Here is a 19,242-nt window from a genome sequence, read left to right as displayed (position 1 = left end):
TCCAACAAACATCTATTTAGATTAATTTCAACAATATATACGAACATGGAAGATAATAATTTTGAAAAACTAAGACGAGTACTAAATTAACAAATGCACGATCAAAATATGATAGTTAGATTCATGTAAAAATAGCACGGGCTAATAAGTTTTCGGGCTGATAATTCAAAAATAGCCAGCGTTTGCAAAGTCATTGAAAAATAACTATCATTTTGCTACAACACGGATCCAGCATAATATATTGGAAATTGGTGCACATGTGTATGAACTTCCAGCAAACTCTCACACGCAGAAAGTTCCAACATAATATACTGGAGATTGGAGCACTTGTGTATGAACTTCCAGCATATTATGTTGGACCGGTATATTATACTGGAACTCCAGTATATTATGTTGGAATATTTTTCGGATTTTGAACAGTATTTTCATTCAGATTTATCTTTACATGAAAAGTGACTAAATTTCGATTACTTTTGAAATTGTGTCTATTTTTCAATTACCACCTGTAAATCTGACTATTTTTGAATTTCTCGCAAGATTCATCACATGACTATTTCCTCCGGGCAAGTAAACCCATGATTAAAATCAGTTTTCAAAGTCATTTTGAACCTTAAGGCTCAATTAGTGTTGTCTGGAGCTCAAAAACATGTCTTCAGACCGAGTAAGTTATCTGCAGACATACATAACTATCTGGCATGATCCCAAAATGTTTCAAGGTAAACCAACAACGGTGACATCTTGGCAGCAGCTACAGAGGTTTACTAGCAATACTGAAAAATGCATTATGTGCATTCATCATGTCCACTTGAGTATCCTCCAATTGAGACCTCAAACAATCGATCTCACGGTCCTTAACCTCCTTCCTTGAAATAGCCAAGGAAATTTTATCCTGTATTTCTGCTATTTGTTTGTTGATCTCTTCAATCTTTCCATCAGTATTTTCTCTGTCTGTATTATGCATCATAATCTGATTACCAATATCTGCAACCTGTGCTTCAAGCTTTTCCTTCTTATCTTTCATCAACAACAACTCAGTTAAACGATCTCGTACAGGCTGCACATCAAATCCATGCTTTTCCGCGTCACTGAGAGTCTCCAAAATTTCATCAAAGGTGCTTCTGGGATCGTCAATGTGCAACCAAGAAGTCTTCTCTGCCATTCTTGAAAAAGTTACCATACAACCTATAGCTAGTCTTTCACGGGAACTCTCTCTCTCTTTTTCCAATGGACTAAAATGTGGCGCCTGAGGAATCCTCTGGAAAATATCCATGGATTCAATTTTCCCCCAAAGTAGTGAAGTTTTTACAAAAGGCAAGCTCTGGGTTTCAGTTTGGTTGGTTGGGGTCCCGTTGACAGGAGTTTGCATAGGCATGTCTTGTTTCTCCCTCATCTCACCACATTGCTGCAGACTACGTGCAGGTGAAACTCCTGGAGGAGAAGATATCATCAAACAACAGCCAGAACAGGAAGTGGCTAATGAAAGGTTAGTAGCTTACTCGATCCATTAAACCACTTCTCGGGGAGAACAGCGCAGGACACCTTGAGGAGAAATCTGAAAATAACATTTCACCCTCAAATTCTAGGCGGAAGGAATTTATGATATACCTGTTGGGGTTGAAATTGGTTTCTTCGATGGGCTTCCCCCTTTTTTCCTCTGACCGCTCTCTCCATCACCTGACTTTTTGGTCTCCTATCCCATAGTATACCAAAAAAATAGAGAACCTACACAATTAATTAAGCTTCAAAGCTGCAGTAAATTCTAAGACAAACATTCACAAAAAGCGAACATTCATTTAACATAATATTACAAGAGATGATACCGCACACAACTAGCTTTTACTTTGTCATTCTAGCATGCCACACCTCCCATTTCTTTCTTTATTAATTTCAAGACACTCGAAGCAGAGAGGTGACTAAAGGAGCAACAGATCACTTCCATTTTCACCATGCATTTTAATTGATCTCACCCCCATCCCCCGGCTCCATACGCAAGAAAAATTGGCAGTAATTTTCAGCTCTTTTCATGCAAGAAAGATTAGCAGGTTGGTCATCTCCAGCTACAGGTACTAAATCTTCATTTCAGCATATTCATGAGTTTGGGTTGGGATAATCAGAGGGACTCTTTGTTAGGATTTGCACTAAGTTTAGATGCTTTAGCCTTTAAGTTACATCTTTGGAGTTTTAGTTCCCTCTTTCGGCAGCACCAGGGCCTGCCAAGTAGGGATGGCAAGCGGGTGCAGGTTCTGTCTTAACCCGCAAAATTTCAACCTGCCCAGCCCCGCTAAATTTTTCTTTGTAGGCAAATCCACCAAACAGAATCGGATTTAACACTTTCGTGCTTAAAAGTGAGATGCGCTTTATGCACTGAAGTATATATTACTGGAGGGCCTGTCAAAGAGCACTAGACGTGTATTTTTTACCACACTAATAAAGTACATAAAAGATCTGGAATCACAACATCAACATAAACCTCACTGCTTAATCTTTGGCTTAGTTCAGTATCGTGCATTTTGCTTAGACAATGCACAGAATCAGATCAACCGAGAGCATTATCGAGTTAGCAATTCTTTGCTGGAGTCATATTTTACAACAAGATATGCAATCAAGAAAGTCAAAAGCACCAACTTAATTAGGAAGAAGCTAAAAGGAAAAGACATAACAAATTATAAAGCAAATGCTAACACATAATGAGCTTTAGAATAAAACTGGTGCATTGCAATCTAGTATTACAACTTACAGCAGCGGAAGGATTATATAATACAACCAAACCTCTTTATAACAACATCGTTTGTTCCGAAAAGGTTGCTGCTATAGTGAAATGCCGTTATAGATAACATATATCATAACATAACATAGAGAACTTGGCCGTTATAACGAAGTGCTGTTATAGAGGATGACTGCTACAAATAGGTATGCAGAGGCGTATCCAAGTTGAGGGATATGGGTTAACGTGAACCCATACTCATCTCCCTAAACCATGTATAACAATGTTATATTTCTTCAAAATTACTTAAATATATGCGCGTGAACCCATGCTCAAAGACTATAGTGCACCTCTACAAGTGAAATTGGATGTTCAAATCCCACTCTGACCGATTGTTTTCGGCACGGAGTATAGATATATATGTGAAAATTACTAAAATTTCAAAAAGAATATAATTTTGAACCAATAATTTTAAAAGTATAGTGGGTCATGGTAAGAGACTAAAGTTAAACCAGTCAAATATAAATTCTAGATACACCTCTTCACAATAGTGCACCCATCTCTTGAAATCCTGGATACGCACGCCTTTGGAGGTATGACCGTAAAACCACTACCACCATTATGACCACCGGGAAAGAAATTAAAGAATAATAGTAGCAGTCTGAACATTATCTCGGAAATACATACAAAAGATATTTTCCTTCATACACATAAACTGCTGAGCCCTAGTGAAATACATGCACACTTACAAAATGAATAAACCACGGATCCGAAATGATAATTACCTGCTTCCGGCCGGGTCGGACCCAGTTCCCTTTGACCCAATCTCTGTGAAATCTCAAGTCAGAAATCCCAAATTCAAGTTCCTCAGGCGGGTTTTGAAAGGTAACCTTGTATCTAGAATCTTCCAGAACACCTGTAATGGCAGCAGTCCACCATCCATCCTTATGAGATGCATCTACGGGGTCGTTTAACTCAAACCTCTCAATTTTTTCCTTAGGAGGAACTGGACGAACTAAAGACATATCCACATACTCTCTCAACGGCGCTGAACTATTTTCATCGGCAAGAATACTTTTGTACTCGACCAAAATCTCTTCCTTTTCTGAATTGGGAAGCCCAAAGAAGCCGAGAACAGTGGCTTCGAACCACACTCCCTTGAGCTCATCTTCGTCCGAGGTGACTTCTACTGTAGAGCCTTTGGTGAGATATTGTACGAGCATATTGTTTTTGTCTGAAAATCAATAGGAGAATCGAAAATGAGCGTAAAGGGATGGCGGTTTTGTGTTGTTTCATATTGTTTTGTTTGATATTGTATTGTATTATGCAGTATTAATGTATATAATATCTGAATATATTGTAGTATTGTTTATCGTTATTTTTTTGATGTTATGCACTTTTAATATTTTGATGTTTAGACTCTAATCTTATTTATTTTATACTTCGTTCTTCTCTATTTCTCTCCTATCTTCCCTTCTCTTTTTCTCTCCTGTAGGTGTTGAATTGACTGGAATTCAATTTCGTCACATATTCTCTCTATCGTGTGAATAACCTTAGTCTGTTTGACTTATTTACTCATTAATTAATGATTTATTGATGAAAAGTTCTACTCATTATCTAAATGAAGTTGCCATAAATCATGATTATTTCGGAAAGGAATGTTCACTATGACATATGATCTTCGATGTAATTAACGTACAAAGTGTGAAAAAAATAAAAGTTTGATGAATTAGAGTTTGCTTAGCTGTGTAAAGGGTGAAAACATGAGCTTAAACTCTATTCACGACCATTAAAAAACTTATAAGTTTCGAATTCGAAAATTGAATTATGTAAAATTGTTCGCATCTTTTTGGATGGGATGTTGCAAATAATTGGGAATGGAGTTTGTATAACAATTTCGGTCTGAATCTGCTGCTATCAATCAGTCCTGTGCTAGAAAGCAGGGGTGTACATGGGTCAGGTTAGTTCAGATTTTTTAATTACCAAACCAAACCAATTGTATCGGGTTATTAAATCTAAATACCAAATCAAATCAATAAAAGTCGAGTTTTTTAATCTCGGATTTTTCGGATTTTTGGGTTTTTTCGTTTTTTTTTCATAGTCTTCATAGCACAAAACGTAAAATTTGTGCTCCAAATATTTCTTTAATCTTAGTAAAGACAGAACTATATAAGGTATTTTTCAATAAAATAACATAAATATGAGATGAGTCATGGCATTGTAATAAAATATTCAATAATAAAGATAATAAAATCGTATAAAATAAAAATTATTAATAAGCCATAATGAAAACAAACATAATTTAAAATTATGACTAATAGGTATTATTATTTACATGACTAACCACTAAAAGAAAAATAAGTTAATACATTTTATCTAAACCATGGAAAAACTAAAAAATAGATATCTAACACCATTTTTATTCATAGTACAATTGAATTGAATGTCTTTTATTAGCATTAATATTGATTTGATTTTGGTTTAGGATTTATTTGAGTTACTAACATTTATGGACTATAAATATTAAAGCATCCAAAAATTATAAGCACAAGCTTGAAATAATACGTTAAAAGATAAAACTACGAAAAAACTTAAAAAATATTTATAAACTATACTACCATAAATATTTTTATGTATTAAATATATTTAAAACTTCTATACATATAATGTCGGGTTGGTTTGATTCGGTTTGACTTTTTTTAGTTAAAACCAAACCAAACCAAATATGGTCGGGACTTTTTTTCCAACACCAAACCATAATCGGATTTGTTTTCTCGATTTGACTCGAATTATCGGGTTGGTGCAATTTGTCAGGCTTTATTTGTACACCCCTACTAGAAAGCCATTACACTGACCCAGTCAAGTCCACGGACCAAGACCATTGAGTCTATATTTGCAAAGTTTTTAAAAGAGGGACAAAATATAAAGAGTGGCTTAAAAAAGAGACATACAATGCCATTTCCTGAGCTAGAGGAGCAAACAAATTTATGAAATAAATGAACAAAGACCTTAGGCCTACAACTAGTAGATGAGTTATGGACCCCATGTCCTTCCAATTGGGTCAAGACCCGCCCCGCCCCCAAACGAGCCATCAGACACTTTGATAATTTAAAACCTTTTCATTCACAAAGTTCAGAAATATACTGCACAGAATTGCCAGTTTTAAGTTAACAACAAACAACTCAACAGGCAAACTTCGTACACTTGATTATAAACAACTCAATGGAGAGCAAAAATTTATTCAGTAACAACCAGCATATACAGAGGATTTTAGGCATTCAGTTCAAGTAAATGGGACCCGCAGAAGGAGCAAAGACAAAGGGTGGATCAAGACAGCAGGAGAGCAAAGCCAAAGGTGGATGAAGACAATCTCAGAGATTGATGTTTGATCATGCTGCACTCAAACAATTCTCCCAAGACCCATACTTTGAGCTGAAGGTCCCACCACCACTTTGTTGTGCATATTCAGAAATTACAGCGCGAGCACAAACATCCCAAGTCCTTGCTATGTCTTTTAAAGTCATTGGCTGTGAAAGACTTCGCAAAGAGACACTAAATCTTGATTTGGCCTTCATGGATAGATCTTCATACTCCTTACTGCAGCAAAAATAGGTAAAACCCAGTTTTAAAAGCATTCACTTTACGAGTTAAAGTGGAGAATATAAGAATAGATAAAGGGTGATCTTCAAAATTTATTTGATAATCTTAACGCAGATCAAAAGGCAGATGTGCAATATCTTTTATGGTTTCCCAATGTAGGGTGCTCTAAAATCTCGTATCTTGTGGTCAATATATTTTTCAAAACTATGATATCCCATTCGAGTATCAGCATGGCCCCCAACATCAATTTTTTTTTCTCTAGCAATTACTCTGTCATCCCTCTCTTCTTTTACTTTTCTATTAAACCCTGTTCTTTTGTTTCTAGGGAGAAAAATTAACTGAACAGGACATAGCTTAATGGAACCCTGTTACTACTAGCAACTGATTGACCATTAGAGAATTCAACTAAATGATTAATCACAAGGACCTTTTGTTCATCATCTTAGGACCTTTCACAAATCAACAAGGTATAATGAACATGTCATAAAGTCAGATCTATCGATGCTTTATTGACTTCATATGTTATAATTCCCCTTTTCAATTATCTCCTTCCCTTTCTCTGTCTTGGCTCATCTCTTTTTGGTACTAAATCAAGAAGACTGCCAAACTTTTCCTCACCTGACTTCAACCGGAAACTTGTCCAACAAAACTGGAGAGCAATTTGGATAATTAGCTGGAACGAGCAATCTCAACGGCTGAATTGGAGACTACACAGAATTAAAAGATCAATCAACTATAGAAACAAAAAATGTTATAGAGTTGATGACTGAAGCTCAGTATATGAAAATCTCACCATCTGTGCAGAAGCATACTGTGACTTTAAGTTTGGACTCAATGCAACGGCAGTGAAGGAACACTTTACAGTAGTGCCTTCACCACCCTCTGTTGCAGCAGCAACTGCACTTGGATCAACACCTTCGTCACTAATTTCTACAACAGTGTCGATAAGCTGCCGATTGATATTCTGTATCTCTTCAACCAGTGCATGATTAACCTGCAATAGATTACTAATTATTGTTAGTACACTGTAGGTACAACTGGAGAACCCAAAAATTGACAGTAAAGCAGTTTTCTTGTCAAAGATCAACACATCAATATGAATGCAAAGTCAGGAAAATCAGCATCTGAAAAAATTACATTTTTGTGATAAAAAATGTATCGTATGACCTTTATGCTGGATATTTAATACAACTGTTACCATTCTAAAAAAAATGTATCTTACATCAGATATTGGATGTCCTACCATCAATAACGATTGATGAAAAGCAAACAAGAGGTGAGCGAAATAATAAAAACTAACTCATTTTCCTGTATATGCAAAGAGATCACATACTTTAAGGAATAAAAACAACATTCCATAGCATGGAATCAAAGCTGCTTTAATATTCTCCAGTCTTATAACTTATAATACCTATTGTCCCGTATCCTGCCAATGCTTGGAATGTTCTCAATTTGTATTTTTGTTTTTTTGTAAAACAAATTTACTCATCTGAGAATCAAGTAACTCTATCAAATGATTAGGCGGGGTTAAGCCATTCACATTATTTACAGTAACACAAAAAGTAAGACAAATCCAGGCATAAAGAAACCCAATACAGAAATGAGAGGATCTAAAGCATTGCGTCTATCCAAACGCCAGAGAGCCTAGTGCATTTGGGGATTCAAGTCAAATAGTTCGTAAATAGGCAGTGACTAGACATCTGAAGACAACTTCCAAATCAGACTTAGTTCAACACAAGAATATATTCACTCACTAGTTGCTACATATGGGATAATGTTGCAATCATATAGATAGAAGGCATATTTTTATTTGCATACAAATTTTTATCCTGTGGCACAGTAGGGTTGAAAAGTTTGTGCTAGAGATTGGATTAGATGTTGTGATATCGTAAGTTAAAGCAGCAGGCACTCGACAGTCTGGTCCAAAGACACTCCAACATTAGTCACACTGTGCAAGCCAGCTGAAAGCCTCAGGTTTCAGACAGCATTCAATGAACTGCGTTCATTTAGATCTATACAGCCATCCTATAGTTGGTTCAGATCATTTGGATATACTCACCAGCTGCAAACGCACTAAAGGAGTAAAGCTCATGTCCCGTCTACATAAAGCATGTTTGATTTCCACATACAGTATTCTACCCTGGCTATCACAGTTTCCAGAACAGACTTAGAAGTGGTAGTTTGGGTCAAAGTTCCAGTAGCAGCAGTATAACCAATTAAAGGAAAGAGTAGGCACATGGAATGATAATTAAAAGGCACTTCGAATTGACTTTCACTTTGCGTGCAAGCTGAGACTTTAGGAACTATTCCACTGTATTGCAATTGTTCATTCTAGTCTCTCTTTGGCCATGGCCAATGACCAGATTTATTTTAACTCTTACAGTGCACCCGAATGGACCCCTTTCTATTAAGATCCAAAATAATCTACCACGGGGCTCTAATGTTCGGATCTGAACTTTTGTACTTCTTTCCTGTAAGTAAGCAGCAGAATATTACCTCAAGTCTAGGTCTTTTGACACTGGATGTTGCTGTTGACTCTAATTCAGATGCTTCAGAACAATTCAACTGCCAGAAACTATCATTTACACTGCCGCTTGATGAAACAACATTGGAAGTTGTGTATCGCTTCATTTTCTTTGTTCCTGTAGGTCCATCCTGTGTAAAGTAATTTCTCGCTTGGAGACGACATTTGGTCATGGCAACCAAATCTTCGCCAACAGCTGCTCTTGATCCATTTCCTGGTGCAGATCCTGCTATTCTGTCAATCATACTGACAACTGAACTGATGTCACTAACTGACGAATTCAATGCTTTGGGGGACATGTTTTTAACCTGAATATAATAAATATGTCAAAAACAGGAAAGGTACAAAGATTTATTGAGATTGCTGAAAATATAAATTAAGTAGAATGGTATTATACGAACCACTTTCATCAAGCGCTCCAATGGTTGTTCAACACTTGACTTGCCAGAAACAGCGGCTGAGACATTGGCATGTGTACCATCCAGACTAGTAAACTCAGCAAGCAAAGGTGAGGCTGATATCCCAGGAGTACCAATTGCAAGGGATTGGGCAGGTGCAGAAGCAACCGTAGCTTGCTGATGCATTATATTTCCAGCCGTTGTATGTAATGCAAGGCCAGCACTAACTTTTTCAGAATCCCCTGGCATTGGAGATGGAGCCAAGGGAGTTGAAGGAGATGGGACAACAAATGGTGAGCTTGTGGATTGAAGAGGAGTCCCAGCTTTGGTAAGAGATGCCAACATATTCTGTTGGTCAATTTGCGGAGAAGGATGTTGGGTAACCTGAGGAGATAGTGCCTGATGTATTTGAGGTGAAGAGATCCCTGACTTCAATTGTGGATGATGAGATCCGACACGCTGGCCAACTGACTGCTGTTGCTGTAAAACTCCCGCTTTCATTCCCATTTGCTGCCTCATCTTTAGGTCATTAGCATCATTCATCTGGTGAAGCTGTGACATCTGGTGGGCTGGCAATTGCGCGGTCTGCTGTTGCTTTGCTTGCTGCTGTTGCATGAACTGCTGTCTATTATAAAGTTGCTGCTGCATCTGCCGCTGGTGGTACTGCTGTCTTAATTGCTGGTTCTGCAACATTTGCTGCTCGTGCTGTTTAGGAAGTGACTGCTGTAGGATGTTTGAGTTTGGCTGTAGGGAACCAAGGTTTGCCTGCACAGGGTTTGTTCCACTTTGTGAATTTAATGAGCTTATGTTTACCTGTTGAGGACTGTTAACAGGATTCTGTTGTAAAGAGCCAGTAGCCACCTGCTGCAGTGAGTTCAACGAATTACCCTGTCCCAAATCCACAGTGGAACCAGACTGTACTGTATTTATCATGTGTGGCTGAGAGTTGGAAATTGTTGATACGCCAGACAAGGAATTATGCTGCAAGTTGGTGATATTATTCTGCTGCATTGCTGCCATGGAACCCTGTACGGGTTGCATAGGTGGATTGCCTTGGCCATCAAGAGATTGTGGTTGCTGAAGCTGCATGGAAGGCTGAGGAAGTTGCCCTTGCAATGGAGGAGTAGGTTTGCGCGGCCTATTGGAATTAAGAAAGAAACTAATGTGCTTCTCAATCTGAAGCCGTTTCTCCTTGTGAGAAGGTTGAATATCATGCTTGTTAAGCCGCAAGAATAACACTACGCGTTCCAGCGTCATCTTGAACACCTTGAGCTTTTCAATTTGCTCAGTCTGAGGGCGCTGAGGAAGAGAATCATGCTTAAAATCAGAAAAAAAATCAGTTAGCCACAGCCATGCTTCTTGCCCTTTGCTAACTTTTAATAGTAGTGCTTCCAAAAAGTGTTGACTTAAGTGCTTTTAAACTCAGATATATCAAGCCCATGCCCGAAGAATTCGGGAGGCCTTTATCCCTTCCCCAAAAGGAAAAGAGACTAACACCAAAATTGCATCTGCATCACAGTGTCTGACTAGATACAACAACAACAACACAGTAGAATCCCACTAATGGGGTCTGGGGAGGGTAGAGTGTACGCAGACCTTAAAAGTGGAACAAAAGAATAAATCTGTGATAACAAAAGAAACCAAAAAAATAATACTCAGCAATCGAACGAGACAACAAATAAGTGGAAGGGTAATAACCCAATACTATGCAAAAGGAGAAAAATAGTGTGCACACAACATAATCCGCTAGCAGTCCTAAACAAAACTCTATCAGACTAACTGGTACAAAGAACTCTATCAAACAAAACTCTATCGACTACCCTCTAACATACAACCCTAATGCTCGACCTCCTAACCTTCCTATCAAGAGCCATGCCCTCGAAAATCTAAAGCCGCGCCATGTGCTGCCTGATCACCTCGCCCCAATACTTCTTAGGCCGCCCTCTACCTCTTCTCGTACCTGCCAAAGCCAACCGCTCATACCTTCTAACCAGGGCATCTGGGCTTCTCCTCCTCACGTGCCCGAACCATCTAAGTCTCGCTTCCCGCATCTTCTCGTCCATGGGAGCAACGCCCACCCTCTCCCGAATATCTTCATTCCTAATCCTATCCAGCCTCATGTGCCCGCACATCCACCTCAACATCATCATCTCGGCTACTTTCATCTTCTAGACATGTGCATTCTTAACTGGCCAACACTCAGCCCCATACAACATAGCCGGTCTAACCACCGCTCTATAGAACTTACCTTTAAGTTTCGTTGGCACATTCTTGTCACACAGGGCTCCAAATGCTAACCTCCATTTTATCCACCCCACCCCAATACGGTGTGTGACATCCTCGTCGATCTCCCCATTTCCCTGGATAATTGACCCTAGGTACTTGAAACTTTCTCTCTTGGCGATGACTTGAGAGTCGAGCCTCACTTCCACGTCCGCTTCCCCCGTCACGCCACTGAACTTACACTCCAGGTATTCCGTCTTAGTCCTACTCAACTTGAAGCCTTTGGACTCCAAGGTCTGCCTCCATACCTCCGGTCTCTCATTAACGCCACCGCGCATCTCATCAATCAGAACTATATCATCAGCGAACAATATACACCATGGCACCTCCCCTTGAATATGGTGTGTTAGGGCGTCCATCGCCAAAGCAAATAAGAACGGGCTGAGCGCAGATCTTTGGTGTAATCCCATAACCACCGGAAAAAGCTCTGAGTCACCCCCCACAGTCCTAACCCGAGTCTTAGCTCCATCATACATATCCTTTATCGCTCTAATGTAAGCTACCGACACACCTTTCACCTCCAGGCATCTCCAAAGAACGTCCCTAGGAACCTTGTCCTAGTGTCTGACTAGATATGTGCACATAATCCTTTTATGGTGTCCACCACCCCCTATACTTCACAATCATATACAACGCTGTCACAGACAAATGATGCAGATGTAAGAAATGAAAAGGAATTAACCGCACCTACAATATATTCCCACTATGAAAGTACTGTTTCTCAAGATGACAGGAAAGGAACTAAAGATGCAAAAATGAGAATTTAGAGTTTTGAGCTTTCTGCAACAATTCTCAGTTAGATAATTTTCTAGGATTACCTATGGGCATTGCAAGGAGTTTGTATCAAATATACAAATTCCATAAAACAAATGTACGAAGCAGTAATAATAGGGGTAAAAATTTGGAAAGAGATATAGAGTTTCCAACAACTGTTGGTTATAAAATGAATCTGATACCAGTACTGTTTACCTAGTTATGGACGAACTAACAATAGAATACAAAATGCAGTACCACGGTGCATGCTATACGCAATAAATGTTGTGAATTTGACGAAACTTGTGAGGAAATCGATTTTTTTTTTTCAAACTATGACAAAGCACTTAAAGGTCAATGGTTTTAGGATAAGTAGAAATAAGAGAAAATATATGCATTGCAAGTATTGTCCCATAAGAATGATAGGAAATGAGATTAAGCAACATGGTAATCCGTGAATGCCAATTCAAATATATGTGCTTATTTTCCAAGAAATTGACATGATAGATTAAACATAATACCAAAATTAAACTATAATAATAGAAACGGATGAGCGTTAAGGGGGCATTATACAATAAAACGGTTCTGACACTAGCATTGCTATACGAATATCGGACTTCTAAGGCCCAACATACCCATAAGACAAATATCGTAGAAATGCACATGTTAAAATAGATGTATGGCCACACAAGATTTGACAAGATTTTTTTAATTAAAAAAATAGAAATGATCACATCTAACGGAGGGTTCAAGTAGCAAAGATAAAGGTTAAAATCAGATGTTGCATTCTGGTTAGACTCGTATATTTGGTGGGATATGTGTGAAATTAGAGAAGCTATAATTTTCTCTGTAATTGGAATGAAATGAGCTTGAATATAACAGAATGGGTATAAACGATTAGTATAGCCGACAACCTCAACAAGTTGGGATTGAATAGTAGTTTATTGAGATCTATAAATACCTCATATTATATCAAAACATAGTAAATCAAGCATGCTGCACCATACAGCAAGTAGAAATACTTCAGAAATGACAATAATGGAATACAATGCTGATGACATACCTGCTGCACTTTAGCAGCAATTTTCTGGTATAGATCATTGAGCTCTGGTAAATACATCTCCCTCATAGACTTGATCTGCATTAAAATTTTCATCAAGTCAATTACGCAAATACCAGATTGCATTCCCACGTGGGTAGGTAATTAGATCAACTATTCTATCCAGTAAAGAATCTTCTGGATAAAAAGGCTAAAAGTGAAGTAGAAGAGGACGACTACAACTGATTAAAGACCATTTTGCACGATTCAGCGTGTGAATGGTAAAATAAGCAACTAAGCTTGGCTTCCTTTAGCTTCTTGGTACACATTTCTGCTCATATCAAGGGTCAACTTCCAAGATGTGATCATAGACCAGCCCAGCCAGGAGGAAAACATAGGGTCGCTTTTTTATTTTTTTTCCAGATAGTTTGGGAGATATAATTTGGTTTAGTAGCAGGCATCATATTTTTTAATTTTTCCATTTTACACCTTTATCATCAATGAAGCAAAACGAGGGTAAACAGTGGAAATAACAACAATGTAGTCGACAAGAGGGGTTGCTCCGATGGTCGGCACCTCCCACCTACAACCCAAGGATTGTGGGTTCGAGTCACCAAAGGAGCGATAGCTCCAACAAAGGGGGTCAAAGGGGAGGGGAATATAAAATATTTTTAAAAAAAAAAAGAAGCAATGTAGTCGGCTTGACAAGTAAAAAAATGATGGTGTAGAGTATATAGAACATGTTAATGTTATATGTTTATTCTTGGAGAACTCAACGTATACCAACTTATTCCTAGCTGGTGAACCAAGTCGAGTACTTAAAGTAGAAAAGGCTAGGGAGGCGGACCCATTATCCACCAAGTTTCTCAACTCAAAACAACGAATTTCTGTTATCCCCAAAAATAAAAAAAGTATACCAACTAATACAGATGAATGGATGTCTTTCCGCAGAGAAAAACATTTTCTTATAGCCATGTATTCAGATTGGAAGGGGAATCTTGGCGTAACCGGTAAAGTTGCTGCCATGTGACCAAGAGGTCACGGGTTCGAGCCGTGGGAACAGCCTCTTGAGACTGGCTTACATAAAGCGACATGGACAGTGATGATTTATATAACCGACTCCAACTTGATGATTTATATAGCCAGCCCCAACTTGCTTGGAATTGAGGTATAGTTTTTGTACACCACTTCTCAATTGAGAATATATCAATTTCTAACAAGTTATCGGTAACATGTTCAGTTTTCTATTTCCTCTACGAATTGGAATACCATAAAAGTACCTTGCAAGGTGGGGCACGACCATAAATTTAGCTGAACATTTATTTTGGTAAATCTTCTTTATTACTCCATCAGTCACAGGAAATATTTCACAACATTCAGCTTTTCCTTATATTGTTATAACCAGCTAGTTTATAAAAATCCACATCAATAGCCAAAATGTTCCAGCAAGTCATCAGTAATATCCTCGGTTTTCAACATCTTGTGCAAATAAAAATACCATTGCAAACAATACCTTCTGGTAAACCTCCTCCTGCCAATCAGCTGCATTTGCATTTCCCGTCTGAGCTGTAGAATCTAAAGATGCTACAAATAAACCAAAGGTTGAGGATAACCAAATTTTGAAGGACTTGACTCCTTACATCATTAAAATTTCAGGGAAATTTTAGGATAAAAACAGTGTTAGATATTTCAGGTAGTATTCATACATTTGTTGTTTTTTTTTCTGATTAAGAAACTATATTCATACATACTAATTGCCATCTAAATGTATAGGGTCCTATTGACTGGGCATTTGGTAAAATACTAATATTCCATAATAAACTAAGATTTCCATATTTTACTTAAAAACCAAATGCATATTTCGGATCTCATTCTTTCTGAGTTTCCATGATAGTATGGTCAAAGCTGAACAAAACAGCAACATCACACTTGGTCACATCTCTACCTCTCAAGACTAATCATTCCAAAATAATTGGTGTACTTCCAAGAAAAATGTAAACCAGTGGTTCAAATAGTTAGACGTCCTATTATTCTTCACAGAGAAAGTAAGAGAGGTGGAAAATTTCTAAGAATGCCAAACTGCTAAAGCTTTTATTAAGAAAAATACTTACTTGATGAGGCTTCTGGTGCGGCTCTTTGTGGTTGATATAGCTGCTTCTGCTGTTCCATTACATTCTGCTGTTGAAGCAAGGGGCCTGATGTTTGAAGCCTCTGTTGCATTTCCCTTTGCAATTGATTTGTCTGTTGCTGCAAACCCAAAGGTGGTTGTAATTGTCCTGGTTGTGATTGACACTGAGACATCATTTGCTGTTGCGCTGGCTGCGACTGAGATTGTTGACCTTGACTTGGTAACAAGGTTGTACCACCCTGCAGCATTTGTTGCTGTAGAGGAACTTTTGATTGTTGCAACATATGGATAGGGTGCTGATTAGATGGCACGCCAGAGTTACCAGGTTGTTGACTTCCAGTCAACTGTTGCTGCTGGACCCCAGCAATATTACTTTGAGAGCCCAACTGCTGCTGATGCATATTTTGAAGATTGTTTTGCTGATTAAGTAACTGCTGCTGCTGCAGATTGCTATAGTTGTTCTGTTGGCCCACTATCCTCTGCTGCACATCAGGCATTGTGTTTTGTTGGCCTATTAGTTGGTTCTGCTGGAGATTTGCAGCATTTGCCTGCTGTGCAATCAGCTGTTGTTGCTGTTGCTGTTGTTGCTGGTGCTGTTGGGCTGGTAGAATTGGTTGCTGTAGCATTGGCGATTGCTGTTGATGAAGCATGGGAGCCTGCTGCTGTCTCATAACTGATTGTGATCGTTGGTGAAGTACAGACTGAGTTGACTGTTGAACAGTAGACTGTTGGTTCTGCTGAAGGTTGGACAAAGAAGTTGATTGCATTGAAGAAGGTTGCATCATAGTTTGCTGAGAAGATTGTATCTGAGTAGGCTGTAGAAGGTTTTGTTGCTGTTGCTGTTGCTGTTGCTGTTGCTGTTGTTGTTGTTGTTGCTGCTGGTCCTGCGGCTGTTGCTGCTGCTGCTGCATGTGAGATTGCATCATGGACTGTTGCGTGCTTCCTGGCTGAAATTTCTGCTTCATCATTTGATGATGCATCTGCTGCTGGTAAAGATATTGCTGTGTTGTCTGGGACTGCTGCTGTTGCTGTTGAGAAACAACTTGTTGTCTCCCCTGCATCTGCCTCTGAGAATTAGCAACCATATTGGAAGGCATGCCTTGCCCAATGGCATTTCCTACGGAGTTTTGACCAACATTTTGCATGTTTTGCATGGTCTGCAAATTTGCATTCTGGCCCATGACATTTGGCATGGTAGCCTGCGTCAAATTGCTCACAGGAGGAAGTGCAGGAGTCAAACTTGCAGAATTTTGCAGCCCAGTTGATGCCATGTTGTTCTGAATGTTCTGCTGCAACAGTGGTTGCCGTGTTTGAGTTTGATTGGCCACCATAGGTACAGGAAGTTGCTGTGCTTGGCTGTTAACTTGGGACTGCATGTTGTGGGATCCTACAGAAATGAAAATAAAACAGTCAAGATGCTTTCAAATAACTAACAAACATAGCAAGAAAAGCTAGCAAGTATTTTACAGTTTAAGATACGAGAAAAAGGAGCCATTGCTTTGCAAAAACTGATCCCAAAATACTAAATGAGAACTCTGATTAAGTTCTTATTATTACACAAATAAACAACAGTATGTAGTACTGTAAATGATCCGCTTTTCTTTTGTTCCTTTTTTTTTTCTTTTGGGATAGCTAAGAAAGGACGAACAGTCAGAAAGTAAATAAACAGCAGTTTAAGGGGCTAGGACTCTGACCTAGAGCACAAAGAATACTTACGAAGAGTAGTCACCTAAAATATTACAGATAACTCAAAGATTAGTTCCAGTACGCTTCGTAGCTACACAAAGCAAAAAATTTCAACAGCGGAACAAAGTAAATTAGGTATATAAAGCATCCTCTCAGACAAAAGATTTGCATATGTAAAATACAGCACATGATGTTTCATCACTTACCTGGCCCAAGGGCATTCTGACCACTACTTGCAGCATTGGGCTGCATAGAATTATTAATAGGATTTTGAGATTTGGTCTCCATAGTAAGCATCTTTAAAGATATTTTCCGCAGATAATCTTGCTGCAATATTAAATAAATTTGAGTTAAAAAATGAACACAATGTGTCTAGATGACTGGAAAAGATAAATCCATGAACACAAGCAAGAATAACGTCAACAACGTGGAAAGTTGCATTTGTTCAAACAACTATAAATAAGGTTATACTGCATACCTGACTTGTAGCAGCAGTATAGATCTTTTCCTCAAACCTCACTGCAATTTTCTTAAGCTCCTGAACTCCTTCTTGCCCAGAGACAGGAAGATGCCTCTTTAAGGTCTCCATTCTATACAGCCATATCAATAAAAAATCAGCTTAAAATCTAAAATAGCACAATCCTGGTAAAAGTTTTTTAAAAATAAAAATATTTGACATTACATCCTGCTGTGACAGTGTAGTTAAAGGCTTGCTTGAAGCACGCTTAGGCCCTGAAGCTTGGTGAAGCCCAGGTTGTGTGCTTCGCGCGCTTAATTGGCGCTTTAGTGTAGGTTTCAAGGTACCTGTCTTTAAGGGCACTATAGCGCATATATATAGCTTAATTACAGTGTTTCCATTCTTTTCCAATAATTATTATTTGTGTTTATACTTTATAGTTACAGTTTCTTGCACAACGTTTCTACTTTTCATTTTTTCTTCATTGGCGTTTTTCTTCACTAAAGCCCAAGCTTAAATTGCGCTTTGCTTGAAGCTCCAATATACTTTTGACTACTCTGGCTGTGAAAGCCTAAAACCTGTTTAACAATGTCAGTTATAATCCAATCAATAACTTGTGCTGCAACCTGTCGTTTCACCATATTTAGAACAAAATGTAAATCATAGAGTAATATCTATTCTATGGCATAAACTCCTAGTAGCCCACCTAGTAAGCAGCGCGGAGCTAAAGGTAAGGAAGGGGTCGTCCTGAAATTACACTGTGCAAGTAGGGTAAAAAACAACTATTTTGTATATACATATAAACTGTTGAATCCCCTCAACATATGGGAAGCTCTAGTATAGGAGTAGCATTTTTGTAGTTTTTTGAATCCCCTTGTTAGAATTTCTGGCTCTGCTACTACCAATAATAAGAATACCCAATTAGCCTGCAGAAGTGAGTTTTCACGTAAAGGAACCCTAAATTCAAAATTCAAAATCATTGATATATAAAAAACACGTGCAAGCTGCAAAATTAGAAAAAAGGAAAATTACTTACATCTTGTTGACGATCCTTTGACGAGAATCGGGTAAAAGTTGAGTGCGCCAATCACCGGAATCCATAGCTCCGGCGGGAGGTCCGGCAGCGGCAGCACCTTCAACACCCCCCTGAGCTTGAGCTTGAGCCTGAGCAGCCCTCCAATTATTCCCATCCATATCTCAATTTTCTGATCGAATCAAATTCCTTGCTTCCGATCAAAGAAAAATGAGAACTATTTTTCCAAAAGAAAAATACAGAATACAGAATCAGATTACAAGCGTATACATTTCCTCATGTAAAAAAAGAAAAAAACAATTGTCAAAATAGCACTGTTATTAATTTTAAATATTTATGCGTAGACTCGGTCGAAACTGGCGTATTGTTTCGGCTTTTTAAATAGAGAAAAATATATTATCTGACTACACACGTGTCTGTCTCTCATGCGAGCAGCCGCCGTTGAGTCAAAATTTAGAATTTGGGCCATTTTACAGTATTTGGCCCGTTAGTCCGCAGAAAATTTCGAGGACGTGCACTAATAGCCGATTTTATGACCCCTGTTTAAAATATACCCAAAATTTACATTTTTAAAAAAATATTTAGTTGCTTTAGAACCAATTCAGACTCGCAATTCAGACATGCGAGTCTGAAGTTG

The 19,242-nt window shown here is 38.3% G+C and overlaps 2 protein-coding genes across 5 annotated transcripts; both read right to left on the bottom strand.

Moving 5' to 3' along the window:
• Nucleotides 1–526: 526 nt before the first annotated feature.
• LOC107772172 (DUF724 domain-containing protein 10-like) lies at nucleotides 527–4,026 on the bottom strand. The gene is made up of 3 exons (XM_016591667.2): nucleotides 3,490–4,026; nucleotides 1,606–1,690; nucleotides 527–1,428 (listed from the first exon to the last, which is right to left on the bottom strand). Exons 1-3 carry the CDS (start codon nucleotides 3,925–3,927, stop codon nucleotides 749–751), a joined length of 1,203 nt encoding a protein of 400 aa, XP_016447153.1. The 5' UTR covers nucleotides 3,928–4,026; the 3' UTR covers nucleotides 527–748.
• Nucleotides 4,027–5,803: 1,777 nt separating this feature from the next.
• LOC107772171 (mediator of RNA polymerase II transcription subunit 15a) lies at nucleotides 5,804–18,968 on the bottom strand. Of its 4 annotated transcripts, none has more exons than XM_016591666.2 (12): nucleotides 18,609–18,968; nucleotides 17,594–17,705; nucleotides 17,322–17,442; nucleotides 15,413–16,816; nucleotides 14,815–14,885; nucleotides 13,326–13,400; nucleotides 10,088–10,543; nucleotides 9,230–9,991; nucleotides 8,801–9,136; nucleotides 7,098–7,298; nucleotides 6,923–7,011; nucleotides 5,804–6,301 (listed from the first exon to the last, which is right to left on the bottom strand). In XM_016591666.2, exons 1-12 carry the CDS (start codon nucleotides 18,764–18,766, stop codon nucleotides 6,094–6,096), a joined length of 3,993 nt encoding a protein of 1,330 aa, XP_016447152.2. In that variant the 5' UTR covers nucleotides 18,767–18,968; the 3' UTR covers nucleotides 5,804–6,093. The 4 variants fall into 4 exon arrangements, with proteins under 4 accessions (XP_016447152.2, XP_075102391.1, XP_016447149.2 ...); XM_075246290.1 differs by having other exon boundaries at nucleotides 14,815–14,876; nucleotides 18,609–18,962; XM_016591663.2 differs by having other exon boundaries at nucleotides 9,230–10,543.
• Between the last annotated feature and the right edge of the window lie 274 nt (nucleotides 18,969–19,242).

This window comes from Nicotiana tabacum, chromosome 23, assembly GCF_000715075.1.
Source record: "Nicotiana tabacum cultivar K326 chromosome 23, ASM71507v2, whole genome shotgun sequence".
Classification (NCBI taxonomy): Eukaryota; Viridiplantae; Streptophyta; class Magnoliopsida; order Solanales; family Solanaceae; genus Nicotiana; species Nicotiana tabacum.
The sequence above is the reverse complement of the archived record's forward strand: the minus strand, read 5'-3'. Positions and strand labels throughout refer to the sequence as shown.